This window comes from Conger conger, chromosome 8, assembly GCF_963514075.1.
Source record: "Conger conger chromosome 8, fConCon1.1, whole genome shotgun sequence".
Lineage (NCBI taxonomy): Eukaryota > Metazoa > Chordata > Actinopteri > Anguilliformes > Congridae > Conger > Conger conger.
In genome coordinates, this window is record NC_083767.1 from 30,128,823 (window position 1) to 30,140,998 (window position 12,176).

The 12,176-nt window shown below is 44.3% G+C and overlaps 1 protein-coding gene across 8 annotated transcripts in view; it reads right to left on the reverse strand.

Moving 5' to 3' along the window:
• The window catches only part of eea1 (early endosome antigen 1), a 155,471-nt gene extending 153,932 nt beyond the window's left edge, over positions 1-1,539 (reverse strand). For all 8 annotated transcript variants that reach the window (XR_009709458.1, XM_061253299.1, XM_061253296.1 and 5 more), the window contains exon 1: positions 1,271-1,539. Coding sequence is in view for 7 of the 8 variants with exons in the window: in XM_061253299.1 (XP_061109283.1) it covers positions 1,271-1,294 (24 nt within the window). In the remaining variant the exon portion in view is untranslated. The remainder of the gene's footprint in view (positions 1-1,270) is intronic.
• Positions 1,540-12,176: the final 10,637 nt, after the last annotated feature.

Genomic DNA, 12,176 nt, shown 5'->3' on the forward strand with positions numbered 1-12,176 from the left:
TGCCACTGGTAAACATCTAGCCTATCTGTTGCAGTTTGTCAGCTAGTTGACGGTAGCTCCCTCAATTTCTTGCTAACATCACCTTCACAGCCACACCAAACCAAATGTTATAGGTAGTAGACCTACAATTAATTATAAACAGTGTGTGGCGAACTGGTGCAAATATAAAATGACATTATAATTTTGTTAACTTGAACAGTTGCTAAAGTGGTCATGCAAGCCATTCATGTCCATTTCTTGCTGCATTCACGTGACTTGCTTGTGTCATTTCGGTAATTCCGATACGATTGAACACAGCAAAAGACTGAACCCTGAAATGTAAACAACTTGTGCTGTATTCTAGACAACTGAATTACTTTTCCGACCTCCTGGTCCTACTAGAAAAGTGCAATAAAACGTCACTCAAAGTCGGAATTCCTACTTGTGAACTCGGGGCAAACCAATCTACCCCAACTTCACGAGAAGCAGTCATCTGACGTCACACAACAATGGCAGCAACCATGGATGCTCACTTCGTAAATAGTAAAAGGCAATGTAAAGCATTTTTCCTGCATGACATTAAAATGGAAGTAAATTGATGTCAAAATATGTTCACGTTTATTAGTTAGCTGGTTGGGGAAAATTATCTATGAAAGTAGTTCTCTGAACAAAACTTATTTGGGAAAATGTATAAAAATAAAATAAAATAAATAATAACCATGTGGGAACATTCGGAAATATACCATTTACTGACTTCAGATTAGCTATCAAAGTAGCTGGACGGACGCACATTTAACGAGTGGTATATTCTGCCCTTTGGTCAGTGTGGAATGCGGACAGCCACATTAACAGTTATTTAGAGGTAGGAAGTTGGACATTTCAACTGGGAAATTCCGACCTCTGACTGTTAATGTAACGCAACATTAGCTAGCTACCCAAAGAAAAGCAAATACGTCAACTGATATAGCTAGCTACCTAGCACTGACAGACAAAGTCAGTGTCCCCTCTGTGCTAGCAAGGTAACCGAATGAGCTTCACTCAACGGCTAGTTGTCAGGCTGTATTGTAAAGGCTATAGCTACTCGTAGGCATACGACACTCCAAAAGTAAACCATTTGATTGACATAATCCATCAATTATTTGAAAGGCGAGATTGATCGGACGGTAAACAGGCCTATTTCTGGTCCGGCCTGCCAGTACAGAGATGGGTAAGGAAAGCCTCGATTATTCAAAGAGCGAGTCACTCGCGCGCACACAAACAGAAGAGACACCATGCTGCTGTTAAACCTTACCCGCTGCAATATCCGTCTGAGCATGATGCCGGCCTGTCGCTGTATAATCCTAAATCAATCCAAATTAAAAGGGAAATTGTAATTCCCTGTCACGTCTTCTTGGAACACCAGAGCAAGCCCGCTTGGAGCTGACCTTCTTCAGCAAGGATACATCGAGCGACTAGTATGCTAGTGATATTACGAATGAAAACGAGGCTCTGAGGCGTGTGTCAAGCACGTACGTCAGTTTTCCCTGAAGTCCCGCTTCGGGGCTTGTATCGTTTTCAGAAAATCACGTGGCCGATGACAAACCAGGCCTCTTTTCACGTGATCTGTTTCGTTTCAGCAGAGAGCTCAGTGAAGTCAGCAACAACTCTGAGAAGAACACGTGATACTTTAGGTCAAAATAAAAGCTGGGACGGTCATCGTTTGATAACGTTGCATTTTATCATTATTATTGTGGGTGTCTCGTTTCGTTTGTCAAGGATCATAACTGCTGGTTTTAACATTAAGCAGACATTTGTGATCAACGAATAAATTGACACATTGCTTCAAATTATATTTAGCAAGCGACACTTATTGATATTTTACACCGATCAGCCACAACATTAAAACCACCTGCTTAAACCATTTTTTCATGATTAAAATGCTTTAGACTGTATAATCTTGGCTATAAACACTTAATATTTCATTATATTGTATGATTACCTGCTTATACAAGTACACATAAGTAAATTTTATAATGAAAATGGAAATCTTGCTTATGGGGGGGGCGTCATTCTTTTGTAATTTAAATATCTTGGTAGATACTGGTGTTCATAATCACATCTAAGACCTGTAGAATTTTCATATTTAAAAGAAGACCACCCACCATATTTAAAAATGCATGGTATCTACTCCTACATCAGTTTCATCCTTCATCCCTCCATTGGAAGCATCTGATAGAGATAGACGTGATCATGACTCGCAAAATGCATTTGGTTGGATTGCATGTGTTGTGATTCCATAACCACAGTACTATTTTCAATAAATTATATATAAATAACGTAACATTAACATTTCCCTTGTTCTCTATGCCCCCCCCGCCCCCATGAGCTTACAACCTGTGTCCTTGACCCTATCCCCTCTTCTCTTCTCCAGACTATCACACCTGACATTCTCCCATTTGTCACCTCCCTTGTCAACTCCTCCCTGCATCCTCCAAGAGGGCCCACATCATTCCGCTGCTAAAAAAGCCTACTCTGGATCCCTCCATCATCCAGAACTGCTGCCTTCTTCTCTTCTTCCTTTTCTTTCTAAAACCATAGAACGAGCCGCTTCTACTCAACTTTCTTCTTTCTTTTCTAACAACAACCTGCTAGACCCCCATCAGTCTGGCTTCAGATCGGGCCACTCGACAGAGACTGTGCTCCTCTCCGTCAGTGAATCACTCTCATTCTTCTAGATCTCTCTGCTGCCTTCGACACTGTGGATCACTCCATCCTCCTGTCCGCCCTGTCAGCAACAGGCATCTGTGGCACAGCCCTGGACTGGATTGAGTCCTACCTCTCTGATCGCTCTTTCCAGGTTGCCTGGGCTGGTATGGTATCAACACCTCGGCCCGTTGCCACAGGAGTTCCCCAGGGCTCAGTCCTAGGCCCGCTTCTTTTTTCTCTTTACACTCGTTCCTTTGGCCCTGTGATCACTGCACATGGGCTATCCTACCACTGCTATGCGGACAATACCCAACTCTTCATCTCATTCCCACCATCTGATACACAGGTTTCAGCCCGTATCTCTGCTTGCCTGAGTGACATCCAGAGCTGGGTGGACAACCACCATCTAAAGCTCAACCCAGGTAAGACTGAAATGATATCCATCCCTGCTAATACCTCTCCCCATCTGGATCTCTCCATTTCCCTTGGGGATACCACACTCACACCATCACCCAGTGCAAGGAACCTTGGCGTGGTGATGGACAGCAGACTGTCCCTCTCTGAGAACATTGCGGCAGTGACCCGGTCATGCAGGTTCTTCCTATACAACATACGGAGAATACGTCCCTTTCTCACCCCCTACTCCACCCAGCTCCTGGTCCAAGCGATGGTTCTGTCCCACCTGGACTACTGCAATTCCCTCTTGGCTGGCCTCCCAGCGTCCGCCATCAGACCCCTCCAACTTATCCAGAATGCAGCAGCTCCTCTGGTCTTCAACCTTTCCAAATACTCACACGTCACCCCACTGCTTACTTCCCTCCACTGGCTGCCTGTCATGGCTCGCATCAAATTCAAAACATTGGTGCTAGCCTTCCAAGCAGTTAAGGGGTCTTCCCCAGCTTACCTCCAAAAAATCATCAGACCCTACACCCCTGCCAGACCTCTTCGTTCAGCCTCCACAGGCCGCTTGGCACCTCCCCCTCTCCGATCCTCCACCTCACGCTCACGACTACTGTCTGTTCTGGCGCCACATTGGTGGAATGAACCCATTGAGGTCAGAACTGTAGAATCTCTCCCCACCTTCAAGCGCAAACTGAAGATGCACCTCTTCAAGCAGCACCTCTCCCCGTCCCTCCCTACCTCCCTGTGAACCTTAATTGTTGTCTTTCTGTGATTTACTTTGTGTATCGGTATTTTTAGTTGGCTAGGTAAGCAGTGTTTGGATAGTTAAGTTTGGTCACTTTTGCTTTGTTGTTTGTTTATTTGTTTGTTCAAAAAAAAGGCCCTTGTCCTTATCTTTGTTGTACAGGTAGCAGTTGAAATTGTACTTACCTCTAGGGTATTTCAGCGAACTTATCCCTGGTTATGGGTATGCACTTTGTTGTACGTTGCTCTGGATAAGAGCGTCTGCCAAATGCCAATAATGTAATATGGATGGATCACTTCAAGGATTGTTTCTCCTGAATTATTTTTCCATTGGGTCCAGTAGGACAATTATTCAGGAGAAACAACCCATCCATATCTGAGTCATTCTACAAAACGGGTGCCATTTCTACTTTGCAATTTTCAAAAGCAAACTCCAAGAAAACATATTTTCCACCTCAGGCATAAAATCCTTATTAAATGAGCACTGTCACACTCTTTTTACAGAGGAAGAATTGCATGAGCGAGAGAAACACGGACAACTGAACACAGAGTTTGCATCACTGCCAACCAGTGGCACAGACCATAAGGAAGGATGATGATGATGAAATCATCCTTCAAGACAATTATTTTATTTGAGGTTGATGAGATTTAAAAAAAAAGGCTTTTTGGAGTTTTTTCTCCCCTCTTTGTGGTAGACTGTATGGCTATCTATACATTTTAAGAAATATTCTTGCTGATTATCTCATTGTGTTGTGGAAATCTTTGCATGTAGGTTACATGTGCATAGTAACACTTTCACTCACAGCAAGGACATTTTCCATGAAAATTGTCTGTTGTATCTTTGTATATTTTTTGGCTAGGGTCTCTTGAATCAATGCTGTTGAACATTGCATTCTCTGTATTTGTTTGAACAACTTTTTCCTCTTAACTGGATGTTTATACCATTTATTACAAGAAAAATATACCCGCCATGGTTGTCAAAACACAACACCTGCCACCATCTGCTCCTACATGCCCCTAGATCTGAGTGCTGCACCCACCAGTCTCCCTTTTCACTGCCATGGTTCACACTCTCCTCTGCTCAGTCCTCACTTTTCCAATATCTTTCAGCCCTAGTCTTGGGGCATTTAAATTATAGGTGGTGCAACATTTCCATAAAGATCCTTGTGTGTACTCTCTCTATTTTCATGGCATTTTAATGGAATTAATTCCATGGATATGTGCCTTCTGTCACATGTATATACTCCAATTAAAAATGAACTGCATAGCTCCATGAAGAGAGGGACAGGTTTACGGTATACATGGCACAGTGCTTTTTCTTTGTCCATGTCATCCCAAAGAACCCCCTTTCAAACAAGTTTCCCTGTTTACAGGAGAAATTGACAGAATTGCAGTCCTCTTGACTTCCGTGCGAAGGTGGTTGGTTGGCTGAAATCCTCACACCCCTTTCTCATCTTGTCCAGGTTGTGAGCAGCCTCTTCATCACACCCAGACTTAATGCATGTAGTCTTTGGGGAAAGACTGTACCATGTCTATTGGTAAGCTGACCGGGGGTGTGTCTCCATGGTGTTGTTTGGGTTGCGTCTTGTGTTGGAAAGTGTAATCTGTCTGAAAAGTTAGGTTATTTGTGTCTTGGTACATGACATTTGTAAGCCACACACCCATTTGGTCGCATCTTTCGCAGCCATAGTATCCAGAGAACAGCTTGGTGTTCTTGACAAAGGCCCATCCTGGACCATCACACACAAAACTCCTTCGCTTTATAGCAATAACTCTTCCTTTGAAAGACATGCCATCCTCAAGAATGGTTGACATTTTTATACAGCGCCTTTATCCAAAGCGCTGTACAATTGATGCTTCTCATTCACCCATTCATACACACACTCACACACCGACAGTGATTGGCTGCCATGCAAGGCACATCTGGGAGTTGGGTGTCTTGCTCAGGGACAGTTCGACACAGCCCGGGCGGGGGATCGAACCGGCAACCCTCTGCCAGACGACTGCTCTTACTGCCTGAGCCATATCACCCCCCCATGTGACCCAAGTCCCTCACAGTGTCCTCCAAGAAACTCAGGTCTGTAGGTCGTGTTACACCTGCCGTTAAAGGGGAGCACTGTGACAGGGTCAGGGTGAATTGCACAGAGGACCAGCCACATGCATTTCCTTAAACTCTTGAACAGAGGCAGGCGATGTTGAAAGAGAGGTCATGTGCGCAAAGGTTTTCAGTTAACTCTCCCGGATAACTCGGTAGTGTCTCCTGCAACTTTTTTTCCAATGGAAAAGAACCATAGTCCATGCCAGACGTTCTCAACATTGACTTTCCATTGGATGCGCTGAAGAGTACGGGCACTACATGGAAGTTCAGTGTGCCCATGCCATTTCAGTAGTGCCAGCAGTTTGTCCACAAAATCGATCTGGTACTCTGTGGTCCATGAAGCCTACTCTTTCAAAATTGCAATTGTTAGCGAACATATTAAAACTTTTTCTGTTACAATTTGAAAAGGTAGTGCTGCAAACATAAATGACTGCCGACAGGGAAGACTTGACCTGTTGTAAACACACAGCCATGTGCTTCAAACAAGCTATGGTACAGAGCTAACTTTAGCTCTTTTATTAATTTTATTAAGTTTACAAAGTTATCTAAGTTAATTATAAGGATGGAGGACGCGGCCTCGATTCTGTGGACATGGACATCATTTTAGCTAGGGGTAAGGCAGAACATTTTTGTCAATTTCGCTTTTTTCTGGTGGTGATTCTTGTTATTTACACTTTTAACCTGTCTGTGCAGGTGGCAAATCTGGCAACCCTCACCCATTTTTGCAGTGTTCTACTTTCAACTTGAGAGATGAGAATCACAGAGACTGGAGAAATGGCTTAAATGAAGAAAGACACTTGTACTATTTACAATACCAACTTTATTTATACCTAATTATGAAAATAAACAAAATTAAGTGCTACAAATACAAAACAAAGTGCTACAAAAAACGTATCTCCTTTATTTTGCAATGAAATACTGAGAATCAGAAACAGGTAGGGGGTAAACCTATACAATTTCTGAATTATAAACTCCTTGACTACAAGTGTGCAACATCTGCCGGTGATACTACTAAAGATCTGTGAAGAAAAATGCAAGCAGTGTCTCCAAATCTATCCAAATGGAGAAAATGTGCATTGCGGTAAATTTTTTGTTGTTTTGATCATTTCCAAGAGAGAATTACTATATTTAAAAAAAGAAATAGGGTCAAGCAATGTCAAAAACCTACCCAAACAAGAAGAAAAAAAATGTTGTCCAGTAAAAAGCATTTTTTCCACCAGAGCTCTGTTAGCAAATACTATTACACATCACAATAAGTATTCACAAAAAACAATGGCACTATAATATCAACCTGTAAGAAGGAAATGTGTTGTAACAACCTCCTATGGCTTGAATGCAGTCTGCCACACTGGACATCACAAGAACAACACTGTTGCCACCTCCTGCTGCCATCCACGCCCACATTAGCTGGCGCAGAGGACCTCTCTGAACGTCTTCTAGGTCAAGGGAGTGTGCTGTTTCTCCAGAGTCTGTCAGAAATATGGGCTGGGGGAACCATGCGCAGACTCAAGGATAACAAGAAGCAGATTTAATAGCGATGGTAGATAAAGGGGCAGACAGAGCGTAATCCAAATAATAGGCAGGGTTCAAAACACCAGATGGCCAGTCCAAAACAGGTTACAAGTACAAAAATTGTGATCCAAAAGGAGAGTCCAGAGCCAGGCAGAGTTCATTAACAGAAAGTTCCATCCATCCATCCATTCATCCATTATCTTAACCCGCTTATCCTGAACAGGGTCACAGGGGGCTGGAGCCTATCCCAGCATAGATTGGGCGAAAGAAAGGAATACCAGCCCATCGCAGGGCACACACACCATTCACGCACACACTCATACCTATGGGCAATTTAGACTCTCCAATCAGCCTAACCTGCATGTCTTTGGACTGTGGGAGGAAACCGGAGTATCCGGAGGAAACCCACGCGAACATGGGGAGAACATGCAAACTCCACACAGAGAGGCCCTGGCTGACCGGGATTCAAACCAAGGACCCCCTTGCTGTGAGGCAGCAGTGCTACCCACTGCACCATCTGTGCCGCCTAACAGAAAGTTCAAGGAACTAAAGAGAACAGAACGGATGACAGAAAACACAAGGCTAGAACGAAATGAAACAGAAGCACAACCATAAACCTGACAGAGCCAGCTTTTGCGAATGATGAAGCTGTTCACCACTGTGATGTAAAATATAATTAACAAACATAGTGAAATGTTAGAAGAGGAATAAATTACATTGTTACATTATTATGTCAATCACAAATGACATTGTTCAAAAAGCAACACCTTGGTACATACACCTAAATATGTAATAATGCACTCCATGTTCTGAAACGGCTTGTAGCGGGTAATTTCATCTGCGCAATGAAAGCAAATTCATCCCCCTAACACCAATGCTCCAGCGACATAAAGCAGTCGGCCACTGTAAATGCTAAACATTCAAACGGGAACATTGCTGCCATGTAGTGCCAGTGAATCAAAACATAGATTCTAACCAGATCTCTCTGAACTGCTCAACCAGCAAACAACCAGCCACTTCACAACTTACCTAGCAAGCCCTTTCAATCTTCAGAGGACTTAGCAGGGATGTAGGCTCAGTCTTGCCAAGATTAAGCTTCACGTGGTGGGAAGTCATCCATGCAGAGATATCAGCCAAGTAGGCAGACATCAGTGTGGTGAGCTGGGTATTGGGAGGGACGGAAAGAAAGAGTTGAGTGTCATTGGCATAAGAATGGTAAGAAAAGCCATGGGAAGAGATAACAGAACCAAGAGACATGGTGTATAGAGAGAAGAGGAGAGATCTAAGAACTGTGCCTGGCAGGACCCCAGTTTGTAGGGGGTGTGGGTCAGAGACTGAGCCCCTGGTAGGAATGACCAGAGAGATAGGAAGAAAACCATGAGAGTGCCGATCCCGTGACACCCATCCCAGTCAGCAATGAGAGCAGAATCTCATGGTTGACTACATTGAAGGCGCCAGGAAAGGGAAAGGGAAAGGGAAAAAGAGAGACAGGCCGGTAGTTGTTCAGAGCAGAGGGGACAAGAGTAGGTTTTTTGAGCAGGGGAGTGACTCTAGACATAAGCTAGGCTTAACCTAAGAGACATGAAAGACTGGATGGATGAGGCGTAGGGGAGGTGGGAGGCAAAGTCTGATGGCAGACGGGGTCACGACACGGATGATAGTAAAAGGGCAAATTAATCTAGGGGCAAGCTTGTGGCAGGCAGAACGGACGGGAATATCTTTTGATGGCAGACAGACCTTCTGGCCGACAGTCGTGGGGAGCAGAGCGACGGCGGCAGTCCGCAAAATTCTTAATTTCAGTCACATGGTGGAGCAGAGTGGTTTGGGTCCTTTTCTAGGCCTGGTGAGCATGTCGAACCAGGATTTGAGCGGCCAGCACTTCTACGTCCCTTTCTTCCTCAGGAAACAAGGGTGGCTGATAGCCCAGGCAGGAGGCAAGTTGTGGACATATTCTACCGACGGGAGAGAATCGATCCAGGAGGAAGCCGACTTCTCCACCATGCAGTGCCGATTCTTCTCCAACTCCTGGTTCAGGCCCTCCGTCTGCCCATTCGTCTGGTAGTGGAAGCCTGATGAGTTGGGCTTTCGCACCGATGAGCATGCAGAAAGCATTCCTGAACTGACTGGAAAACTGAGGGCCCCTCTCTGAGGTCATCTCAAGAGGTAGGCAGTGCAGGCAAAAAATGGATATAGGTAGTTTGGGTAGGGCGATGAAGTGGACACATTTGGGAAAGCGGTCCACAATTGTCAGAACCACCAACATCCCTCTGGTGACCAGTAAATCGGTAATAAAGTTATTCCTGGTAAACTGGTAATAAAGTACCCAGGAGAGCTATCATATAGCTGACCCCAGATGACACGCTAGATGGGAAGCATGAGCCCACTCCATGACATGTGGTCGAACCGCTTGAGGATTGAAGAGCCGGCCGGTAGGAGTATCGTCTGGGACCTTGCTGACGATGGTGAGTTGCTTGGCGGCAACCAGGGCACTGGGAGGCAGGATAATGGCAGGCTCTTTGTCGACTTGGGGTAGTGAGTAGATTCGGGAGAGAGCGTCAGGCTCAATGTTATGGAAGGTGAGGGTGAAATCAAACGGGCCTGGCGGGGGTTGAGTCTCCTGGCTGACCTCAGGTACTCCAAGTTGCAGTGGTCAGTCCAGACAACAAATGGGGTCCATCTCGATCTGCCCCCTGGAGACGACAAAGCCAAGGAACTGGACTGAGGAGCGTCACACTTCTCGGCTTTGATGAAAAGTCAATTCTCCAGGAGGCGACGGAGGACTTGGCGGATATGACGCATGTGTTCTTCAAAGGAGGCAGAGAAGATCAGGATGTCATCAAGGTAGATGAACACAGATTTGGAAATCATGTCCTGGAGGACATCGTTAATGAGGTTCTGGAAGAGCGGGTTTTTGTTCCAACCAATTACCTTAATTTTATTTTTCTGAAAGCTCTATAAACTATGCTGGCTCACTCCTGTACTTAAGCACAGTATAATCTTTAGGATAAAATTGAAATGTTCGGCTGTAGCTGGTGTATATCCAAATGTCTGGTCAAGAGATTATTTTGCTAATTATATAACTAAGAGCAGACTTCCGGTTTGATGAGATAGTGAGCAGACGTGCGAGCGGGGTGCTCCTGCTTAACTTCTCATTATACTTGTCTTTACAACAAGTCTAACAAACTATCAGCACTTTTACTGCCGATTCATATTCTCTGCATTCCTATATCTGAAAGAGTGCTGTGGAGTAATGAGCAACTTAAAACATAAACAGCCGGCAACAGTAACTCGAGCTGCCAGCGTCTCTGCTACGCTGGCTACCATGGCCGCAGCCGCCTCGGCTGATAGCGAACAACTACCCACCGACAGCGGGAGCAATGCTGACCCAGTCACCAAGAACGACCTTGAGGCGTTATTTAACAGCTTCAAAACCGACATGGCTATTCTGATAAAACAATCAACAGAATCCCTGAAGCTGTCGGTTGACTCACTGGGACAGCAAGTGACATCCTTTAACAACCGTCTCACTAAGACTGAAGTACTGGTGGGTGGAAACTTTGAAAAAATCACCGAGATGGAAGCCGTTGTTAAGTCTCTACAGTCTCAAACCACGGTACTCCTGGACCGGGTGGACGACCTCGAAAATAGGTCCAGGCGTTCTAACCTGAGGCAAATTACTACTGTGGATTTATTTTTTACCTATCGACTACCTACATTTTAATTTATTTTATTTTACCATGGAAAATGAAACCTCAGCTTGGAGCAACGCGCTCCAAGCCCTCCTCTGTTTGGAGACCGAAATCAGGAAGTGTCAGCGTTCGTGGGATTTGCTGAACAAAATTGCACATATATACACAAAATTACTTTGCTTGCTCAATATTGTAGTAACTAAGATATTCGCTGGAAAAAATTTTTGATGGACATATTTAGCAACTGCGCCGCGAATTGTATACGCATTGTAGCGCTGTATCAGCGGGCTCCCGGCCAGCAGAGAAAGCCTTGCACGAAGCAGATGGCATCCAATCACTCGATTCCTGGAAGGCAACGAGTACTAGCCAATCAGAGGCAGAGTAGGGCGGGTCTTAGCGGAATACGGTTGGGGGAAAAAATAACGCCTTCCGGATATAGTGAAATGACTTCCGGATATACTGAAATGACTGAACTGTATATGAATTTCATATGTATGAATGCGAGCGTTTCATGTGTATGAATGCGAGCGTTTCATGTGTACGAATGCGAGCATTTCATATGTACGAATGCGAGCGTTTCATATGTATGAATGCGAGCGTTTCATGTGTACGAATGCGCGCGTTTCATGTGTACGAATGCGCGCGTGCGTTTCATGTGTATGAATGCGCGCTTTCATGTGTATCTGTGTGAGCGTTTCACATACATGTGTGTGAGTTTTCAGTAGTATGAATGCATGTGTGAGAGTTTCACATGTGAATGCGTACGTGTTTCATATGTGTTTGTGTAACAAAATTCTGGAATATTTCCTAAACGGCCCCTCATACTCTATGGCTCAAAGACCTCATGATGTTCTTAAACCTGGAGAAAATTAAGTACAACTTGAGGGGGTCATCTGGAAAATTTTAGTCTGTTTGGGGCCCTATGATTGATTACATAATTAAATTAAAGACACTACAGGATAAATAAAGTACTCACCACTGATGCACATTCTATCAATACTTTTCAATACAATTAAAATAATTTGCATTGTTGTGTTTTTTTGCATGTTCTTTTGTTTTATCATTGA